The 23,640-nt window shown below is 44.4% G+C and overlaps 1 protein-coding gene across 4 annotated transcripts in view; it reads left to right on the top strand.

Moving 5' to 3' along the window:
- Positions 1-23,640, top strand: part of LOC141144373 (sodium channel protein type 5 subunit alpha-like) — a 586,505-nt gene that overhangs the window by 205,349 nt on the left and 357,516 nt on the right. For 3 of the 4 annotated variants that reach the window (XM_073630007.1, XM_073630006.1, XM_073630004.1), the window contains 2 exons: positions 716-844; positions 16,365-16,456. In XM_073630007.1, coding sequence (XP_073486108.1) covers positions 716-844; positions 16,365-16,456 — 221 coding nt within the window. Of the gene's footprint in view, positions 1-715; positions 845-16,143; positions 16,236-16,364; positions 16,457-23,640 lie in introns of all 4 variants that reach the window. The other variant, XM_073630005.1, reaches the window with a different exon arrangement.

Below are 23,640 nucleotides of genomic sequence, written 5' to 3'. Positions count from 1 at the left end.
CCAATTCAAAATTCCAACCAGCCCCTTCCCTTGCTGATGGCATTTACTCACCATATTTCTGATCACAACTGGCCTTTGTGTTCTATTATTTAAAGACCCATCCACCCAAAGCTGATATTTCAATAAAGGTGGACATTGTTAAGCTAAGTTGTCCTCCTGGTTCCCTGTATCAAGCTGAGATTCAGGCATCAAAATTTGTATACTTAATGCCCCATCACTCATAACTACCAGAGCAGCTTTAATGGGATTTCTTACACTGTTGAAATTTGAAATAATTTTATACGGAGAATCAAACTCACCCAAGGGTTTATTCAGTCTACCAGCCTCCATCCATAACTGTAATATTGGTTTGGATATGTTTAGCTATACAACGTGTATATATGCTTTTGTCTATGAACACTGAAAGGACAAATAAAACCATGTTGATGTATGCAGAGGATGCATATAGGAAACACTTGTATACATACATTATGTATAATTCTCAGAATTTCTGAAAAATTTGAAATCAAGTAAATAAATGAAAATAGCTATGCACAGAAAATGTAAAGATTTGTTGCTGCTTTACGCTTTTAGCCATCTATGAAATGATTTGGGTCTATTAATAAAAGTGCAGAGATTGCCATACTGCTGTGGGAATGGCAGCCATATTGTTGGAGTTTCCTTTACTCTAGGATGTGAAATGATTGGCTAATTGTTTTTTATGCACTCTGTCCAGGTATACTTTCACTGGCATTTATACTTTTGAATCTTTGATAAAAATTTTGGCAAGAGGATTCTGTCTGAAAGAATTCACCTTCCTACGAGACCCATGGAACTGGCTAGATTTCAGTGTTATTGTCATGGCGTGAGTATAATTCTCTTATTTTGTATGAATATTGTCATAGATGTTAAACGTAGCATAATGCTTTTGTGCGTTACAGAGGCAGTCTACCTATAATAATTATTTAATTTGTGTATCTTTATGTGGCTTCAACATCAAGATCCATACATTAATTATTTATTTTGAATCTCTTTCTGTGACTTCAAATTCAAGATTCACTTGAATCTGAAACTGAATTCCTACCTCTACAAACTGTTCACTATGAGAGAGTCTCACTCTCCCAGATATACTGTTGCATTTTTCAGAAAATGCAAAAAGAATGGCAGGGCTGGGAAGAGGGTAATTACTGATGGTAACCTCAGTAAGACTGACTTTTATTGTCGTGCCTAAAATGCATGTTGATTAAAGTGGATTCCACCCAAAGTTTTTTCTTAGTTTTAGAGTGGGAAAGGTTTTGCTCCCCCACCAATTCCTTCTTGCGATCTGTAATCTTGAGAAATTGGCAATGCTTCACTTTAATCTCAGCATAATGCATTTTTCTTTAAGTTCAGCCAGAACATTTTTATAAATACTGGATAGGTTGCTATCAGTTTGACAATTTGTTCTGTGCTTATTGTTAAAAATCGTGCATTGTTAAGTATAATTAGAAAATGTTTAAGTGGTCCCTGTCATGTCCATTAAAGTATATACGGTAAACTAACAATTACCTGCACTAGTCTTCAGATCAGTTCTTTTGTGCGTGGGGAGGACCTTGGATCATACAGTACCTGACCGCGAGATTGTGTTTCCAGCGCGATCCCATCGCACTGGTTCTCAGCGACAGGGTACTATGCATGTCGCGCTGGCTCGCTGATCGGGAAAGAAAAACTTTTTTTTCCTTTCGCGATGAGTGACAGGCGGTGCTGACAGCTGTCTGGTATGAATCATGAGGGGGGACACCGTGCCAAATTTTAAATGAAAAACCCGGCGTGGGTCCCCCCGGGGGCATACCAGGCCCTTAGGTATGGTATGGATTGTAAGGGGAACCCCCTACGCCGAAAAATTGACGTGGGGGTCCTCCCAAAATCCATACCAGACCCTTATCCGAGCACGCAGCCCGGCCGGTCAGGAAAGGGGGTGGGGACGAGCGAGCGCCCCCCCTGAACCTTACCAGGCCACCCTCAACATGGGGGGTGGTGCTTTGGGGGAGGGGGGGCCCTGTGGCCCCCCTCCCCCAAAGCACCTTGTCCCCATGTTGATGAGGACAAGGGCCTCTTCCCGACAACCCTGGCCGTTGCTTGTCGGGGTCTGCTGGCGGGGGGCTTATTGGAATCCAGGGGCCCCCTTTAATAAGGGGGCCCCCAGATCCCGGCCCCCCACCCTATGTGAATGAATATGGGGTACATGGTATCCATGGTACTCATTCACCTAGGAAAAAAAAGTGTCAATAAAAAAACACAGTACACAGGTTTTAAAAGTAATTTATTAGGCAGCTCCGGGGGTCTTCTTCCGACTTTGGGGGTCTTCTTCCAACTTCGGGGTCTTCTTCCGACCTCTCCTCCCTGTGTTCGGCTTCTTCTCCCGGTGTTCGGCCTCTTCTCCTGGTGTTCCGCCTCTTCTCCCGGGCCCCTCCGCTATCTTCTTCCAGCTCTTTTGGTAGCGGGGGCCTGGTCTGCTGCCGCTGTCTTGTCCCCTCTTCTCTTCTTCTCTTCTTCTCTTCTTCCGATGTTTACACGATGCTCTCTCCTGCTGGAATGCTGTGTGCGAGCTTCGCAGCCATTTATATGAGCGGTGACCCCGCCTAAGGAGGCGTGACCCCAGAGTCCCTGTGCATGCTGGAACTGTGACGTCACAAGGGGGCGGGGTCACCGCTTATATAAATGGCTGCGCAGCTCGCACATAGCATTCCAGCAGGAGAGAGCATCGTGTCAACATCGGAAGAAGAGAAGAAGAGAAGAGGGGACAAGACAGCGGCAGCAGACCGGGCCCCCGCTAGCAAAAGAGCTGGAAGAAGATAGCGGAGGGGCCCGGGAGAAGAGGCGGAACACCGGGAGAAGAGGCCGAACACCGGGAGAAGAAGCTGAACACCGGGAGGAGAGGTCGGAAGCTCTCCTCCCCCAAAACACCCACCCCCCCATGTTGAGGGCATGCGGCCTGATACGGTTCAGGAGGGGGGGGCGCTCGCTCCTCCACACCCCCTTTCCTGACCGGCCGGGCTTTGTGCTCGGATAAGGGTCTGGTATGGATTTTGGGGGGACCCCCACGACGATTTTTCGCCCGTACAATCCATACCAGACCTAAGGGCCTGGTATGCCCCCGGGGGGGGCCCACGCCGGCTTTTTCATTTAAAATTTGGCGCGGCGTCCCCCCTCATGATTCATACCAGACAGCTGTCAGCACTGCCTGTTACTCATCGCAAAAGGAAAAAAAGTCTTCCTTTCCCGATCAACGAGCCATTTCGGCGCTGGCTCCCGCGACGGGGCTCACAGGTGTCAAATCTCGGCGAGATTGACACAATATCGCGGTCACCTACTGTAGGAACAGGTTATAATTCAAGCATAAGCAGTGCCTCTGTTATTCGTCTGGAGAATGTTAAAGCCTCTTTGGTCAGTAGAGACATTGGCATTTTAAAATTGAAAGACAGGCCAAGAATCAAGGTTCTGTACACAACCTAGGCCTTGGATCCAGGGTCATCTCCAGGCAAACAGGAAAGATATGCACAAGTACACCTATACAAAATTGTGTTACTACTCTGTGGTGGACATGTGTTTCTAGACTTCGGAATTGTAACTTAATTATATGGTTTAGGTAATAACATCGATATTTACTATAATACAGTACATTCTGTAACCAAGAAGATTTGTGAGTGGTAACTGTTTTGATGGTATGTTAAGATAGGATTAATATAGCCTATCAGCAGATTTTATTATAAATAGGTTGTTTCAATGTCAAATATGTTGGTTGTATGCCATATTCTCTTTATTATAGCTGTTGAAACTAACAACATGTAGCTAAGATGGAACTACAGGGAATGCAGGGAGGGTGATTGTCCATTACTCTATGAGGTCAAAGGGCTGAACCATGACTGCTCCTGTTTAGGGTAGGGATAGGGATGAGCTGAACTGGCCCTGGTTTGGTTTGAGCAGGGTTCCGCAAATTTCAAAGAAATTTGAATGCCAAATCCAAACTCCATTGCAATCAATGTGGATTCTGTCAAATCAAAAATGCCCCTTTTCTGGGCTTATAGGCAAATGGTTGCCAAAAAATGGCAGGTGGGGCACTAGCCTGGGAGAACATGTAAACATTTTTTAAAATTTTTATCTAGGCTGGGCGCAGTGATTTTTTTTTTTAAAGCACTGGCATTTACAAGAAATTGTGGTTTTAAATTACTTAAAATGGCATTTCTGTTCTGGCTTCTATTTGAAAAAAAAGGTACACAGACCCTTCCAAAGGTCCCTCAAAATATATGGGGGATCTTTGGAAAGGTCTGTGTGTGTGTTTTTTTTTTTAAATAGGACCCTGGCAATCAAATGTCACTTGCTGGCAATTTAAACTGTATCTGGTTTTATTTTCTTAGTAAATGTCACTTCATGCAGCACGTCATATGGGAAGAATAAAAAAAAACTTGCATGGAGTTCCCCCCAAATTGCATACCAGGTATGGCTTTTAAGAAGGGGTAACTCATGCAAAACAACAACAAAAAAATGCATGAGGTCCCCCTAAAAATCCATACCAGACCCTTAATTTGAGCATGCAGGCTGAAGGGCACGCTGGCTGGCCAGGAAAAGCCTGACACTCCCTCAACATTGAGGGGGGCCTTGTCAGGTGGTGTCTGTAAGCACTATGCCAGTGACAGTGCTAAGGATGATAAGAAACCACTGACAGTGGGTAGCTATCATATATAGAAGCATTTGAAATACCGCTACTATATAGGATGATTGGCTCCCAGTAAATAGGGAGGCAAAAGGGTAAAAGTTTGTGCATTCTTCTGAACAGCCAGGGCCGGACTGGGTATGAAAACCAGCCCTGGAAAAAATGTCATACCAGCCCCATAGCATTATAATACCAGCCCAACAGCATAACGTCATTATTTTCTTGTTCATAAAATGGAAAACCATGCATTTTAAAGCACATTTAAAGAGTGCATTATATATAGATAAGACACATATAAAAGCACATAGGGCTATATATATATATATATATATATATATATATATATAAATATATATATAAATATATATATATATATATATATACTACCGTTCAAAAGTTTGGGGTCACATTGAAATGTCCTTATTTTTGAAGGAAAAGCACTGTACTTTTAAATGAAGCTAACTTTAAACTAGTCCTAACTTTAAACAAATATACTCTATACATTGCTAATGTGGTAAATGACTATTCTAACTGCAAATGTCTAGTTTTTGGTGCAATATCTACATAGGTGTATAGAGGCCCATTTCCAGCAACTATCACTCCAGTGTTCTAATGGTACAATGTGTTTGCTCATTGGCTCAGAAGGCTAATTGATGATTAGCAAACCCTTGTGCAATCATGTTCACACATCTAAAAACAGTCTAGCTCCTTCCAGAAGCTACAAAACTGACCTTCCTGTGAGCAGAGTTTCTGGAGCATCACATTTGTGGGGTCAATTAAACGCTCAAAATGGCCAGAAAAAGAGAACTTTCATCTGAAACTCGACAGTCTATTCTTGTTCTTAGAAATGAAGGCTATTCCATGCGAGAAATTGCAAAGAAATTGAAGATTTCCTACAACGGTGTGTACTACTCCCTTCAGAGGACAGCACAAACAGGCTCTAACCAGAGTAGAAAAAGAAGTGGGAGGCCGCGTTGCACAACTAAGCAAGAAGATAAGCACATTAGAGTCTCTAGTTTGAGAAACAGACGCCTCACAGGTCCCCAACTGGCATCTTCATTAAATAGTACCCGCAAAACACCAGTGTCAACATCTACAGTGAAGAGGCGGCTGCGGGATTTTGGGCTTCAGGGCAGAGTGGCAAAGAAAAAGCCATATCTGAGACTGGCCAATAAAAGAAAAAGATTAAGATGGGCAAAAGAACACAGACATTGGACAGAGGAAGACTGGAAAAAAGTGTTGTGGACGGATGAATCCAAGTTTGAGGTGTTTGGATCACAAAGAAGAACGTTTGTGAGACGCAGAACAAATGAAAAGATGCTGGAAGAATGCCTGACGCCATCTGTTAAGCATGGTGGAGGTAATGTGATGGTCTGGGGTTGCTTTGGTGCTGGTAAGGTGGGAGCTTTGTACAGGGTAAAAGGGATTCTGAATAAGGAAGGCTATCACTCCATTTTGCAACGCCATGCCATACCCAGTGGACAGCGCTTGATTGGAGCCAATTTCATCCTACAACAGGACAATGACCCTAAACACACCTCCAAATTGTGCAAGAACTATTTACAGCAGAAGCAGGCAGCTGGTATTCTATCGGTAATGGAGTAGCCAGCACAGTCACCAGATCTGAACCCCATTGAGCTGTTGTGGGAGCAGCTTGACCGTATGGTACGCCAGAAGTGCCCATCCAACCAATCCAACTTGTGGGAGCTGCTTCTAGAAGCGTGGGGTGCAATTTCTCCAGCTTACCTCAATAAATTAACAGCTAGAATGCCAAAGGTGTGCAATGCTGTAATTGCTGCAAAAGGAGGATTCTTTGATGAAAGCAAAGTTTGATGTAAAAACAATGTTATTTCAAATACAAATCATTATTTCTAACCTTGTTAATGTCTTGACTCTATTTTCTATTCATTTCACAACGTATGGTGGTGAATAAGTGTGACTTTTCATGGAAAACACAAAATTGTTTGGGTGACCCCAAACTTTTGAACGGTAGTGTATATATACACTGCTGTGCGTTCGCTGCTTACACAGTGCTGTGTTAGGAAATCAAATAAATCGCTTCCCTAACACTGACCCGCCTCTCAGCCAATCAGGTGCACTGGGTCTGGTTACCTGTCACCTGATTGGCTGCGACAAGCGCTGTGATCGGAGGGAGCATGGAGCAACGCGCTGACCTGAGACAGGTAAGTGCCGGGCGGGGGGGACACTGGCAGGAATTGATGGGGCAAACTGGCGGCAATTGATGGGGCAAACTGGCGGCAATTGATGGGGCAAACTGGCAGCAATTGATGGTTACAGTGGCTGCGTTTGATGGCATAGTGGCTGCATTTGATGGGCACAGTGGCTGCGTTTGATGGGCACAGTGGCAGCATTTAATGAGCACAGTGGTGGCGCTTGATGGGCACAGTGGCTGCGCTTGATGGCACAGTGGTTGTGTTTAATGGGCACAGTGGCTGCAATTGATGGGTACAGTGGCTGCGTTTGATGGCTCAGTGGCTGCGTTTGATGGGCACAGTGGCGGGAATTTATGGGCACAGTGGCTGCGTTTAATGAGCACAGTGGTGGCAATTTATGAGTACAGTTGCTGCGTTTGATGGGCACAGTGGCTGTGTTTGATGGGCACAGTGGTGGGAATTTATGGGCACAGTGGCTGCGTTTAATGGGCACAGTGGCTGCAATTTATGGGTACAGTGGCTGCGTTTAATGGGCACAGTGGTGGCAATTTATGGGTACAGTGGCTGCGCTTGATGGCACAGAGGCTGTGTTTAATGGGCACAGTGGCTGCAATTGATGGGTACAGTGGCTGCGTTTGATGGGCACAGTGGCGGGAATTTATGGGCACAGTGGCTGCGTTTAATGGGCACAGTGGTGGGAATTTATGGGTACAGTGGCTGCGTTTGATGGGCACAGTGGCTGTGTTTAATGGGCACAGTGGTGGCAATTTATGGGTACAGTGGCTGGGCTTGATGGCCCAGTGGCTGCGTTTAATGGGCACAGTGGCTGTAATTTATGGGCACAGTGGCTGTGTTTAATGGGCACAGTGGTGGCAATTTATGGGTACAGTGGCTGCGTTTGATGGCACAGTGGCTGCGTTTAATGGGCACAGTGGTGGCAATTTATGGGTACAGTGGTGGCGCTTGATGGGCACAGTGGTTGTGTTTAATGGGCACAGTGGCTGTAATTGATGGGTACAGTGGCTGCGTTTGATGGGCACAGTGGTGGGAATTTATAGGCACAGTGGCTGCGTTTGATGGGCACAGTGGTGGCAATTTATGGGTACAGTGGCTGCGTTTGATGGCACAGTGGCTGCGTTTAATGAGCACAGTGGTGGCAATTTATGGGTACAGTGGCTGCGCTTGATGGCACAGTGGCTGTGTTTAATGTGCACAGCGGCTGCAATTGATGGGTACAGTGGCTGCGTTTGATGGCATAGTGGCTGCGTTTGATGGGCACAGTGGTGGCAATTTATGGGTACAGTGGCTGCGCTTGATGGCACAGTGGCTGTGTTTAATGGGCACAGTGGCTGCAATTGATGGGTACAGTGGCTGCGTTTGATGGCTCAGTGGCTGCGTTTGATGGGCACAGTGGCGGGAATTTATGGGCACAGTAGCTGCGTTTAATGGGCACAGTGGTGGGAATTTATGGGTACAGTGGCTGCGTTTGATGGTACAGTGGCAGCGTTTAATGGGCACAGTGGTGGCAATTTATGGGTACAGTGGCTGCGTTTGATGGTACAGTGGCTGCGTTTGATGGGCACAGTGGCTGTGTTTAATGGGCACAGTGGTGGCAATTTATGGGTACAGTGGCTGCGTTTGATGGTACAGTGGCTGCGTTTGATGGGCACAGTGGCTGTGTTTAATGGGCACAGTGGTGGCAATTTATGGGTACAGTGGCTGCGTTTGATGGCACAGTGGCTGCGTTTAATGGGCACAGTGGTGGCAATTTATGGGTACAGTGGTGGCGCTTGATGGGCACAGTGGTTGTGTTTAATGGGCACAGTGGCTGTAATTGATGGGTACAGTGGCTGCGTTTGATGGGCACAGTGGTGGGAATTTATAGGCACAGTGGCTGCGTTTGATGGGCACAGTGGTGGCAATTTATGGGTACAGTGGCTGCGTTTGATGGCACAGTGGCTGCGTTTAATGAGCACAGTGGTGGCAATTTATGGGTACAGTGGCTGCGCTTGATGGCACAGTGGCTGTGTTTAATGTGCACAGCGGCTGCAATTGATGGGTACAGTGGCTGCGTTTGATGGCATAGTGGCTGCGTTTGATGGGCACAGTGGTGGCAATTTATGGGTACAGTGGCTGCGCTTGATGGCACAGTGGCTGTGTTTAATGGGCACAGTGGCTGCAATTGATGGGTACAGTGGCTGCGTTTGATGGCTCAGTGGCTGCGTTTGATGGGCACAGTGGCGGGAATTTATGGGCACAGTAGCTGCGTTTAATGGGCACAGTGGTGGGAATTTATGGGTACAGTGGCTGCGTTTGATGGTACAGTGGCAGCGTTTAATGGGCACAGTGGTGGCAATTTATGGGTACAGTGGCTGCGTTTGATGGTACAGTGGCTGCGTTTGATGGGCACAGTGGCTGTGTTTAATGGGCACAGTGGTGGCAATTTATGGGTACAGTGGCTGCATTTGATGGTACAGTGGCTGCGTTTGATGGGCACAGTGGCTGTGTTTAATGGGCACAGTGGTGGCAATTTATGGGTACAGTGGCTGCGTTTGATGGTACAGTGGCTGCGTTTAATGAGCACAGTGGTGGCAATTTATGGGTACAGTGGCTGCGCTTGATGGCACAGTGGCTGTGTTTAATGGGCACAGTGGCTGCAATTGATGGGTACAGTGGCTGCGTTTGATGGCTCAGTGGCTGCGTTTGATGGGCACAGTGGCGGGAATTTATGGGCACAGTGGCTGCGTTTAATGGGCACAGTGGTGGGAATTTATGGGTACAGTGGCAGCGTTTAATGGGCACAGTGGTGGCAATTTATGGGTACAGTGGCTGCGTTTGATGGTACAGTGGCTGCGTTTGATGGGCACAGTGGCTGTGTTTAATGGGCACAGTGGTGGCAATTTATGGGTACAGTGGCTGCGTTTGATGGTACAGTGGCTGCGTTTAATGAGCACAGTGGTGGCAATTTATGGGTACAGTGGCTGCGCTTGATGGCACAGTGGCTGTGTTTAATGTGCACAGCGGCTGCAATTGATGGGTACAGTGGCTGCGTTTGATGGCATAGTGGCTGCGTTTGATGGGCACAGTGGTGGCAATTTATGGGTACAGTGGCTGCGTTTGATGGTACAGTGGCTGCGTTTGATGGGCAGGGCACAGTGTTGGCAATCTATGGGCATAGTGGCAGCGTTTGATGGTATACAGCTTTTCAAAGTTATCTGGCACTTGAACAAAACATGGGGGAGAGGGAGAGGGAGAGAGAGAGGGAGAGAGAGGGAGAGAGAGAGGGAGAGAGAGAGAGAGGGTGAGAGAGAGAGAGGGGGAGAGAGGGAGAGGGAGAGAGAGAGGGAGAGAGAGGGAGAAAGAGAGAGAGAGAGGGAGAGGGAGAGGGAGAGGGAGAGGGAGAGGGAGAGGGAGAGGGAGAGGGAGAGGGAGAGGGAGAGGGAGAGGGAGAGGGAGAGGGAGAGGGAGAGGGAGAGGGAGAGAGAATACCTTGATTCTTGTGCTGTAGCAGCTGCACTGCCGGCCATTCACTGAAATTCTCTCCTCGTGCAGTCAGATAGTGGGCGGTGCTGGCTGGCGCCGCACAGGACGAGGCAAAATGGAGCAGCACGGCGTTCTCCTGCTCCTCCCCCTCAGGCACACAGACAGAGCGAGGCTGAGGCATGATGATGAGTGTGGTGGGCGGCGCGAATGGAGGAGACAGTGAGTGGCTGAGTGACACACAGGCAGCCATGGCGGCGGCCACCGCTGCTGATCTTTAGGTCAGGAGTCAGTCAGGACACAGCCACACAGGCAGTGAGCGGCCCCGGAGAGCGGAGACACACACTCACACAGAGAGTGAGTGAGTGACACACAGCTGGCATAGTGCAGCAGCGGCGGCCGCTGCTCTTCAAAGTGCTGATGCTGACACAGGCAGCAGGGCCGGACTGGGTATGAAAACCAGCCCTGGAAAAAATGTCATACCAGCCCCATAGCATTATAATACCAGCCCAACAGCATAACGTCATTATTTTCTTGTTCATAAAATGGAAAACCATGCATTTTAAAGCACATTTAAAGAGTGCATTATATATAGATAAGACACATATAAAAGCACATAGGGCTATATATATATATATATATATAAATATATATATATATATATATATATATATATATATATATATATATATATATATATATATATATATATATATATATATATATATACACTGCTGTGCGTTCGCTGCTTACACAGTGCTGTGTTAGGAAATCAAATAAATCGCTTCCCTAACACTGACCCGCCTCTCAGCCAATCAGGTGCACTGGGTCTGGTTACCTGTCACCTGATTGGCTGCGACAAGTGCTGTGATCGGAGGGAGCGTGGAGCAACGCGCTGACCTGAGACAGGTAAGTGCCGGGCGGGGGGGACACTGGCAGGAATTGATGGGGCAAACTGGCGGCAATTGATGGGGCAAACTGGCGGCAATTGATGGGGCAAACTGGCAGCAATTGATGGTTACAGTGGCTGCGTTTGATGGCATAGTGGCTGTGTTTGATGGGCACAGTGGCTGCGTTTGATGGGCACAGTGGCAGCATTTAATGAGCACAGTGGTGGCACTTGATGGGCACAGTGGCTGCGCTTGATGGCACAGTGGTTGTGTTTAATGGGCACAGTGGCTGCAATTGATGGGTACAGTGGCTGCGTTTGATGGCTCAGTGGCTGCGTTTGATGGGCACAGTGGCGGGAATTTATGGGCACAGTGGCTGCGTTTAATGGGCACAGTGGTGGCAATTTATGAGTACAGTTGCTGCGTTTGATGGGCACAGTGGCTGTGTTTGATGGGCACAGTGGTGGGAATTTATGGGCACAGTGGCTGCGTTTAATGGGCACAGTGGCTGCAATTTATGGGTACAGTGGCTGCGTTTAATGGGCACAGTGGTGGCAATTTATGGGTACAGTGGCTGTGCTTGATGGCACAGTGGCTGTGTTTAATGGGCACAGTGGCTGCAATTGATGGGTACAGTGGCTGCGTTTGATGGGCACAGTGGCGGGAATTTATGGGCACAGTGGCTGCGTTTAATGGGCACAGTGGTGGAATTTATGGGTACAGTGGCTGCGTTTGATGGGCACAGTGGCTGTGTTTAATGGGCACAGTGGTGGCAATTTATGGGTACAGTGGCTGGGCTTGATGGCCCAGTGGCTGCGTTTAATGGGCACAGTGGCTGTAATTTATGGGCACAGTGGCTGTGTTTAATGGGCACAGTGGTGGCAATTTATGGGTACAGTGGCTGCGTTTGATGGCACAGTGGCTGCGTTTAATGGGCACAGTGGTGGCAATTTATGGGTACAGTGGTGGCGCTTGATGGGCACAGTGGTTGTGTTTAATGGGCACAGTGGCTGTAATTGATGGGTACAGTGGCTGCGTTTGATGGGCACAGTGGTGGGAATTTATGGGCACAGTGGCTGCATTTGATGGGCACAGTGGTGGCAATTTATGGGTACAGTGGCTGCGTTTGATGGCACAGTGGCTGCGTTTAATGAGCACAGTGGTGGCAATTTATGGGTACAGTGGCTGCGCTTGATGGCACAGTGGCTGTGTTTAATGTGCACAGCGGCTGCAATTGATGGGTACAGTGGCTGCGTTTGATGGCATAGTGGCTGCGTTTGATGGGCACAGTGGTGGCAATTTATGGGTACAGTGGCTGCGCTTGATGGCACAGTGGCTGTGTTTAATGGGCACAGTGGCTGCAATTGATGGGTACAGTGGCTGCGTTTGATGGCTCAGTGGCTGCGTTTGATGGGCACAGTGGCGGGAATTTATGGGCACAGTGGCTGCGTTTAATGGGCACAGTGGTGGGAATTTATGGGTACAGTGGCTGCGTTTGATGGTACAGTGGCTGCGTTTGATGGGCACAGTGGCTGTGTTTAATGGGCACAGTGGTGGCAATTTATGGGTACAGTGGCTGCGTTTGATGGTACAGTGGCTGCGTTTAATGAGCACAGTGGTGGCAATTTATGGGTACAGTGGCTGCGCTTGATGGCACAGTGGCTGTGTTTAATGTGCACAGCGGCTGCAATTGATGGGTACAGTGGCTGCGTTTGATGGCATAGTGGCTGCGTTTGATGGGCACAGTGGTGGCAATTTATGGGTACAGTGGCTGCGCTTGATGGCACAGTGGCTGTGTTTAATGGGCACAGTGGCTGCAATTGATGGGTACAGTGGCTGCCTTTGATGGTACAGTGGCTGCGTTTGATGGGCACAGTGGCTGTGTTTAATGGGCACAGTGGTGGCAATTTATGGGTACAGTGGCTGCGTTTGATGGTACAGTGGCTGCGTTTGATGGGCACAGTGGCTGTGTTTGATGGGCACAGTGGTGGCAATTTATGGGTACAGTGGCTGCGTTTGATGGTACAGTGGCTGCGTTTGATGGGCAGGGCACAGTGTTGGCAATCTATGGGCATAGTGGCAGCGTTTGATGGTATACAGCTTTTCAAAGTTATCTGGCACTTGAACAAAACATGGGGGAGAGGGAGAGGGAGAGAGAGAGGGAGAGAGAAGGAGAGAAAGAGAGAGGGAGAGAGAGAGAGAAGGAGAGAGAGAGAGAGGGGGGGAGAGAGAGGGAGAGGGAGAGAGAGAGGGAGAAAGAGAGAGGGAGAGAGAGAGAGGGAGAGAGGGAGAGGGAGAGGGAGAGGGAGAGGGAGAGAGAGAGAGAGAGAGAGAGAGAGAGAGAGAGAGAGAGGGAGAAGGAGAGAGAGAGAGAGAGAGAGAGAGAGGGAGAAGGAGAGAGAGAGAGAGAGAGAGAGAGAGAGAGAGAGAGAGAGAGAGAGAAGGAGAGAGAGGGAGAGAGAGAGAGAGAGAGAGGGAGAGAGAGAGAGAGAGAGAGAGAGGGAGAGGGAGAGGGAGAGGGAGAGGGAGAGGGAGAGGGAGAGGGAGAGGGAGAAAATACCTTGATTCTTGTGCTGTAGCAGCTGCACTGCCGGCCATTCACTGAAATTCTCTCCTCGTGCAGTCAGATAGTGGGCGGTGCTGGCTGGCGCCGCACAGGACGAGGCAAAATGGAGCAGCACGGCATTCTCCTGCTCCTCCCCCTCAGGCACACAGACAGAGCGAGACTGAGGCATGATGATGAGTGTGGTGGGCGGCGCGAATGGAGGAGACAGTGAGTGGCTGAGTGACACACAGGCAGCCATGGCGGCGGCCACCGCTGCTGATCTTTAGGTCAGGAGTCAGTCAGGACACAGCCACACAGGCAGTGAGCGGCCCCGGAGAGCGGAGACACACACTCACACAGAGAGTGAGTGAGTGACACACAGCTGGCATAGTGCAGCAGCGGCGGCCGCCGCTGCTGCTCTTCAAAGTGCTGATGCTGACACAGGCAGTGAGCGGCCCCAGCGGTACTACAGTGCAGCCAGCCTACCGGGATATTTCCCGGTATCCCGGTAGGCCAGTCCGGCCCTGACAAGCAGTGAGCGGCCCCAGCGGTACTACAGTGCAGCCAGCCTACCGGGATATTTCCCGGTATCCCGGTAGGCCAGTCCAGCCCTGTGAACAGCCAAAGTTCTATGTGACCCTAGGTTTGGACTGAGCCTTCGGCTCATCCCAATTATGCAACAGTTTTGTGCTCACAGTACATCATGTATTGTACACAATGTAAAAAGAATTTTCCTTTTGTCACACCCTGTTTTCCATCATATTATGTTTGGCCTCTAGTAGGATTATCCTGCGTGAGAAAGGTAATATTATTACTAGTTTTCATTGCAAAAAAAGGCTTGAAGAATCCCAATTTAAATCTTGTACTGGGACCCTGTGCCTTTCTTTTTGTAGGCAGAAAAGTGCACAATTATTTATTCCCAAAAAGATTTGGCTTGATATACTAACATTTGCTTAGTTGGGTGTTAAATTTTTTCTATAATTAAGCATTCTTTTCCAAGTCTGTTTTCTTTTAAGCAAGCAAAAATTAGTTATCCCGTATTCAGATTTGCCATTCATTATTAGGAAGTGCTGGGTTTACATTGAATAACAAGAAACTATCTTGAGCGCTGTCCAAAGTGCTGACCTTGTGTTCTCTTTCTAAAAATTCAGGCACTTACTACACTGATAGAAGACAAATCAGTGGGCTTTTGAGAGGGGTCCGAAAAACACAGACACCCCACAAATCACTGGTGCAATTGCTTATAAACATGAGCATGCCATTGAGCAGTGCTTTATTTGCAACTCACCTGTGCAAGGTGACTGGCAGATAAGCTGCTTTGTGATCTAGTATAGGGGCCTTTCTTTTGGATTCCTAATCCATACATTATCATCCAAAAAGTAAAAAAAAAAAAAAAATGGAAGAGAAAACTTGTAAATGTCACGGTAAAAATGACTTTTTTGTAAATACTGCAGTATAAATATGCTCTCACAGAAGATATGCAATAATTTCCTTTTCCTGTCAAGTCAAAGGTCTGCCTCATCTCATCCTTGCATTTAATTTTTAGTGCTGGTAATGTGATTGATGCACCAATGTACTGACTGTGTATTAAGGACAATAGGGCCCACAATAGTATTTATTATATAAAAAGCAGTTTACATAGGTAAAGAGTTTTTGTCACTCATCCTGGTGCTCTATTAATTCCATTCATATTCTATTGTAAAGTTTACTTAATGGACTAGCCTAACTTACAGAATAATAGGAAAAGGGACGGAGAGACAGAATATGCTTGACAGACCAGCTTTATGCCCATAAGGAAAACATTTTATTTTGCTAAATTTTACTTATGGCTGATAGTGATGGTATTTCTGCAACTCTGGGGATGATGTACAAAAAGAGGAACTTTTATTCGAGATCAGCAAATCTGCATTTGTTTTAAAGTACCACTCTGGTTAAATTAGGTTTCCCACATTTTGCCAAATGTAGACCCCCTAAGAGTCTTCCCTTTCATGTAGAAACATGCATGATCTCAGTGTCCTGCATAAACTTGGTTTCACCATAACAATCTTACGTTTTTCCAGCAGCACCACAGTTGGAATCTAGTATTGCATCTTATATATATTTATATTTAGTGATCCTGTTGTGGGATCTAACTTGGTATTTATATGCATATATAAACAAGTGCAAGATGAAGAGCCATCTACATAGAGGGTCTCAGATAGGGGTCTACTTCCCATTTAAAATGGTGACTCTGTTAAGGGAAAATCAATGTGCTTCTGAAGCAAAAACAGGTTTTCTGATCCATGTGTGACACTTACATTCTTCAGTAAATCACCACCTCAGTGTTCATACAGTGGTTTCCTCGATTTCTCGATTCCAAATAACTATGGTTTGATTCTACAGGTATGTAACAGAGTTTAAAAACCTAGGCAATGTTTCAGCCCTTCGAACTTTCAGAGTGCTGAGAGCTCTGAAAACTATATCGGTAATCCCAGGTAAGAGAGCATCCCCACTCCAGTTCTCAGCTACTGCAAGTGCTTCAGTCTGACCTGTTTTCCCTCCTCATTTGCTGTCAATTATGAATGGTGTTTTGCTAGTCTGTGTGTGCCTTTCCCTTATTACAGATATGCCACTGAGTTTGTGGACCTGGGCAATGTGTCAGCTTTAAGAACATTCAGAGTACTTCGAGCTTTGAAAACAATCTCGGTTATTCCAGGTGAGGATCGGGTTAAACACTAAGGCTGCTTGTAAAAGCCCACATACCATTCCGATTAACCAAACTGATATCCTACTGACAGTGGTTGACACTGAGATACTGTGGAATGGTTCTATGTCGAGAATGCTACTTGTCTGCAGAATGAATACCTGTTCTTATTTATGAATGCAAATCACTGAAACTTTAAATTCTTCAATGCAATGACCACAAGATGGCTTGACTTGAGAACACAAGTTTAGAGAGAGCGTCCCATTGGGTTATGCAACATATAGGCATCCATCCCAACTTCACAACTTTTTGTGGACTTGCTTCAAACATTGCAGTGGTACAAGAACCCTTTGGGACCTTTAGGGGCCCTTTAGGGGCCCATTAATACTAGATGTGGGGCAGACAAGTGCTGGGACCCCACCTATTGTCAGCAAGACCTGGACAGGATTAATTTCTACTTAGCACTCAATTGATAGTAAGTGTTTTTACTTGACGAATAGTTGAATGTGGGGGCCCAAAACTCATGTCCAACTTTATCATGAAGAGCTTTACTTCCAACAAAATACAGCTGATAAAAAAAATAAAGAAAAATGTAAGTTACCAGAGATATAAATCTAGAAATCAATGTGTAGTGTTCTCATCCTGGCTCTTGTGCTGTACAAGCTTATTAGGAAAATACGATTCCTAACCAGCAATGGACTGATTTGAGGGAAGCCCTATGTAATTTCATACAACATAAAACAAATACACCCTCTGTGTTGAATACAGAGTAAGTCTGGAAAACAGCACAGTTTTCCCGTCTGTTATCCTCATTTTGACAGAAAAATTGATTTTGGATACTGTTACAATTCCCCGAGAAGGAATGTTTTGACAAAAAAGAAAAAAGTCCCTCCCTGTATATTTATAGGTTTGATCTTTTCATGCAGTTACACATACATTTTTTCACCTAATAATTGCAGCTCAAGCTAATATCATAATTAGCCGCTTGTAGGTTTGGAAAAGAGATGGCTTTCTTCAGAAATGGCTCCATTACCAGCACTGCTGCGCACATTATGACAAGGCTGTAATACATCCTGAGGACAAGTTGCATTCAGCCTTAGTGTTTAACATTTCTGACCTGCATGGGAAGGTGATAGGTCTGCATGGTAATATCTCTAGGTGGGCATCCTAACACAGATGTTGGCAATTGTATGTCAGACATACCTGGTAATTAATCTGTCTGAATACACACATTTTGTTACTATGGAGATTGAACATTAATTTTTTTCATCTAAAATACATTTTTGCGCTAGTAGAATTTAAAGGTACCCTTAAAAGCTGCAAATGAATGTCAGCTTAGTGTAATTGGGTCAGGCATAGATAAACTAATCTAATGGGCAAACTCAAGGTGAGTCTAATCTCTTAAAGCCTAACTCCCAACAGAATTTTTATAGAGTTCAAATTTATTTCAGGTTTTTACTTCTGTTTGTGACCCCTCTGGGACTATTTTCCCCAATTTTGGTACTTATAAGGTCTTCGCAAGAAATGGGGAAAGAGATTGTCACCAGGACAGGAAAGTATAGACAATTCTAAAAACTATTCGCCATTCTTTCTAAAATGAAATAAAATAAAATGTAAAATTTGGATAGTATTGTTGGCTTTAAAGAATTTACTTAAGAAGTAGTGAACGTTCATAATCCTGCCTTTCCTTTACACATGATTACATATCCAAAGTGAGTGCAGCTTTAGTTGGCAAAAAGAACATTCGCTAATGTATATATATTCTCTAGTCCATTAGGGTCATGTTATGCAAGTGATCCTGTCACATGTGACATATCTCCAGCAAGAGGATCGCTAAGACCACTTACCTGTTTTTATGAAGGTGCTTCCAGGTTAGCTGGGAGAGCAAGTTGTTGATTCCATAGAGATGGAGTGGAAGACTCTGTGTAATTCTTCTGCTGATCTGTTGCCTGCAGTGGAATTGCCCGTGGAACATAGCCTTTAGTAAATCAACCTGGTCCAGACAGCAGCCCTGCCATGTAAAGGACCTGGAGCCATAGGGAAAAATGCAAGACGTCTTTCTGAATTAAAGCAGCAATCATGAATTCACACAGATTAACATACATATTACCAGTACACTGAGGACATTTAGGTAACATCCAAAGACTTTTATTTGGAGTGATCACATCACAGCGGAAGTGTGCAATGTTTTGGGGCCATGCAGGACCCCATCGTCAGGCATGTGGCACCGAAACATTGCACTCTTACACTGTGGTTTGATCACGCTGGATAAAAGTGTTTGGGCATTACTTGAAGAACCTTGGTGTGCTGGCAATATGTTCTGTATGGTAATCTGTGATGTTACCAGTTTCCAGCTGGTAGCTGCTGCAGCACCCATCCATCTCTTAGCCTACAACAAGAACCTGGGCGATGGGAATATTGTTTGATGAACTCACACTGGTCCCTAGATACTTTGACATTCTACTGCCCTTCTGGAGATTCCAAAGTTATATATTCCAGAGTTACCAGATCACCAATCTGGGCCGGTGCCTGAGCAGTGACAGTCAGGGCGTAAAAATTTGTGATTTAACCAATTTGTTGGGATTTAGGGCACAATTTTCACAGTGCAGCCTAGCCACCTTTAGTTACCCAGAGCATGCCCTGTATGGCATGTAATAAAATGGTATACTCTGATCATTAAAAGAGATAAGCCTGCCACTCTTGAAGTTTTGTATACTTTGCCAACATCTGGTTAGAATGATCTAGAATGAGCTCTGATAGAGGTGTTATTATTGAGGGTGTTCTGAAGTATGGAGTATTCTGGGCTATTGTCTTTCCTGCTTGGTGTTGCATGATATTATCCTTTTTTCACCAACTGTTTGCTTACACTTTGATTTGTGCTAATCTAGCTAAATGAAAATTTATTTAATGATATGTTCACATTTATTAAGAATTGACAAATTGTTATTATTTAACAAAGCATGGATGTTTTTGTTTGATCTGAACATTGTATCGATCTACAGGATATTTATGATTGAAAATCATTTCAAAGGCGGGAGTAAAAACGAAGGTCTACTAAACTAGCTTTAGGGTGCTTTCACACCTGCGAATGCACCCTACTGGTGATTACATAGGAAAACCACATTGGGGGTTCCTGCGGTTAGTTATGAGTAGGCAGCCCTATTAAAAGCAATGGGAGGCTGCTGGTTCTCATATCTAAACGTGCCCACTCGCATGTAATCCCTTATGCTACGATCACATATGAATGATCAGTTCTGGGTTCAGATTGCCTGCAGGTCAAATATGCTTTAGCACTTAAAGTGTATGTAGCCCCTGAAAATGAAACTCTCTTATTTGCTCTCTTTTGATTTGTTAAGCACGCCATGGAAAGCATGTTGTTATATATGATAAAAGCAAGCAAGAAAATGATTGATCCTGTTTGAAATTCAGAGCTGCCCCGTGTCTATTACACACTTCCTGTGCTATCTCAAAGAGTCCTCTGAGTTTGTATCTTGGACTACAGAATGCTTAGCCTTTGTGCTGTAGAGATCTGAGAGTGGGAGTAGTTTGCCAGAAGACATTGGGCAGGGCTGACCATATTCAGTCCACAAAATTGTGTTGTGTTGTCAGCTCACAACATGGTTTAAAGTCTATTTCCACTTTTGTAGTGACATTTGAGAAAATCCCACTCGCTTGTCATGTTCCCATTCACACAGCATGCCTAAAAATGTTGTTGTTTTTTTTTTTGTTTCTTAAGTTTTATATTTCTTTTTCTAAGGAGAAAGTGTTCTGGCTGATTCTAAGAATTTCCTGATAAAATGAGTGTCTTTGTCCCCACACACATGGAGCTTTGTCTCATTAACATACAATGCAGAAGAGCGTTTTTAAAATATTAACCCTTTGTTAGTACAGTGTTCAAATCTAGTTTATAGTTTATAAGGAAGAACTACAAACACACTAGAGACAGGGCTAATTATGTTAAAACTCCACAGCCTCCTCCTAAACATTACAAGGCAGGGAGAGCAAGTGATAATTTTTAAGCATGTAAAAACACTTAAAAAGGTAACCAACTATTTTTAGTTATGCTATGTTAATTGAAACATGTAAACATGTAACAAATCTATTTGGTTGCAAAAGTGGAAATACACTTTAAGAAATGGGTGCATTTCTTGTATATCAACAGGTATTTTTCTATACTTGCAGGGTCTTTAAATTGATAAAACATAGAGGGATGTGCATTTATTGCAGAGATATACTGCATATGCAGTTTTATATTGTACTGACATATGCTTTAATATCACATGTATATTTAGATGTTTCCTATGCAGCTGAAACAAAGGATGAATGAAATAAAAAATAGACCACTATTAGGCTTTCCCTTTTTGATATAGAACATTCCCTACAAGGAGATTATGTTATAGCTCATGTAAAGAAACAATAAATCTTGTTTATTTCATATATCATGTTCTAATTTGGCAGCTTATCCAAGGCAGTAATTATTAGGTTTAAATGACCATTGTGCTGGAGGGAGATAAATGTTAGCCCCACAGTGCTCAACCCTGTCAGACACATCAGCGTTTAACACTTCACGCTCCCTGTGTGTCCGAAGCCCCCCTCCTCTAAGTACAGCAGTTTATAGTCTTTGGTTGTTTTCTCTACATACATTAACATTGTATTGGTGCGTTATACTTCTACTCTAATATTCCCCATGGAGTAAGCATACAACTAGAACAAGAGAAATGGTAAAGCTCATTAAATACATTACACTCCACTCAAGCATGAACACATAAGAAAAACGCATAATTCCAAAGAGGCTTACAGAATACCTAACCGCCTTCCCCAAAAACCCTCCTAAACTAAAACTAGCCAGAGATACCTCCATCCACATAAGGGTGGTAGATAGAGGAATCACCTCCGCTGGGAGATTGTATTCTGACAGCGGAACCCAGAGCTGTCAGGATACACTAAGCAGCAGCTGCAGCCAATTGGCTGTAGACTCTCACTAACAAATAACAAATAAACTGTATGTAGCCTCAGCTACATACAATATACAGGGCTGTGTATTGTATTGGGAAATGCTGTATCCATGTTATGATGCAGTAATGCTACCCTATTGTAATCCCTGCAAAAGTTTAATAAAAACAAAGTTGAAAAAAAAAAAAAACCCCAACATACAGGGCTGACAGCAGGACAGGAAACGAAACAAAACCAAGTTGGGATGAGTACTGCTCAGCCATTCACAAGGAGCTTTGTATTTAATGAATGAATGTAAAGCTTCCTCTGAATAGCTGAGTTGGAGATTGTGACATCATCCACCCACCTCTCTCCCTCAGCCAACCAGAGAAAGCTTTGTGTTCATTCATAGACTACAAAGCTTCCTGTGACTGGCTGCGTAACACTTAATTTTGTTCCGGAATACAGCCTTTTACAGCACACAGCAGAAACATCTAGTATTGAATGTAACAGCTTTGTCCAAACAAACTATTTAAACTTCACTAAAACGTGGAGATTGGAGATCAGTTTTAAAGTGTAACTAAAAGCAAATCTTTTGTTTTTTATTTTGAATAGAGTGAGGAAGGATATAACCCCTGTCAGGTTTTCGTTTTTTTACTATCTGTATCCAATTGAGATTTCCCTTCACTTCTTGTCCCATAGCTGAAACAGGAAGTGAGAGGAAGTCCCTTTGAAAAAAGATTCTCACTAGAATCACCCAAACTAGTGTCCCCATGGGAAGATTTCCACTCCATTAATGTTCTGACGACAACCTAAAATTTGGGTTTTTCTTTTGCTGATAATTATAAACAGGATAAATAGAGAGGGTGAATCCTTCTAATGGGGACACAGACAGAAATGAAAACCTGACAGGTGTCTTAATCTCTCTTCACCCTATCCAAAACAAAAACAAAAATTCTTTGTACTTTAATGTTGTCTCTGTCCCTGATAAACACCTGCTCCAATGCAAACTAAGTAACTATGTCCTTCCTGTTCAAGACAGGAAGTAATGAGGAAGTGTTCCAGGAGGGTCACAGACGGCAATTAAAATGTTATAGAGCTTCCCCACTTTGTTCTGTGCTTGAAAAAAATATTTTAGCTGGGGTTCAATTTTAGATACAGATGGGCAAAGTGATTCTGTCATCTAAGCATAGGTGTCAGGAGTTGGCAAATGAGAACGTTTTTCAAGCTGCAAGGGCAAGGCAGCTCAAATTTGGTAGCCACTGGGCAGCAAAGAAAATAAAATCCAACATAAACTTCCAGATTCAGAATATTACCCATATGTCAGCATAGTATGATATTTGCACCTGGACAATGCTCCAATATTACCTCAACCAAAAAAAAGCAACAGCCTTATTGCCCATGTGTGTTTGTATGAATTGGATTTCAGCAGAGTGGGGTTGATTTACTAAAACTGGAGAGTGCAAAATCTTGTGCAGCAGTGCATGTTAGCCAATCATCTTCTAACTTCAGCTTATTCAGTTAAGTTTTGACAATAAAATCTGGAAGGTGATTGGTTTCTATGCAGAGCTACATGAGATTTTGCACTCTCCAGTTTTAGTAAATCAACCTCAGTATGTTTTCATTTTTTTCTGATCATTTTACTTTGAGCTTTAAAAATGTCCCTGAAATTGACAGAAATAAATAGTCCCACCTACAGAGTAATATACAGAGCAAACAAGCTGTCAATAGAGAAGTGCCTCGGCCCTAATTGAGTGTTTGCCACACCAGTGACCTGTGTAAGTTGGTCTATTTATTCTGTAAATACTTACAATGATATTTGTAATAATACCAGGAATGTTTGACATGTGGTCTTGGTTATACACCAAAAACAAAATGGTGTTGAATGCCACATTGCTCGGTTTTCAGACCATGGATTACTAAAACCTAAACTATACATTTACTAAGTAGCTTGAGATTAACTTCTTGTTGTCTGACAAATGAGGTGATCACCAACAAAAGGTTATTCGCCATCTATACTTAGAGATGAAAAGTCAACTCTGTAGTTTAGGTCTAAAGGGTGTAAACTTTGCACCAGCTAAACAAAACCATCTTTGCTTATATTAAAAGGGAAATACCCTTAAATAACCATTACAAAAAAAACACAAAAAAATCACTCTTTAGTAATATATTCCTGCTGATTGGATAATTTCTATCTTCATGAATATTCTTGTTACTATTATCTTTTATAATCTTATCCTAATCTTAACTACAAGGTGCTATAG

This window comes from Aquarana catesbeiana, linkage group LG05 (genome assembly GCF_042186555.1).
Source record: "Aquarana catesbeiana isolate 2022-GZ linkage group LG05, ASM4218655v1, whole genome shotgun sequence".
Lineage (NCBI taxonomy): Eukaryota > Metazoa > Chordata > Amphibia > Anura > Ranidae > Aquarana > Aquarana catesbeiana.
This window is presented reverse-complemented; position numbering and strand designations above follow the sequence as displayed.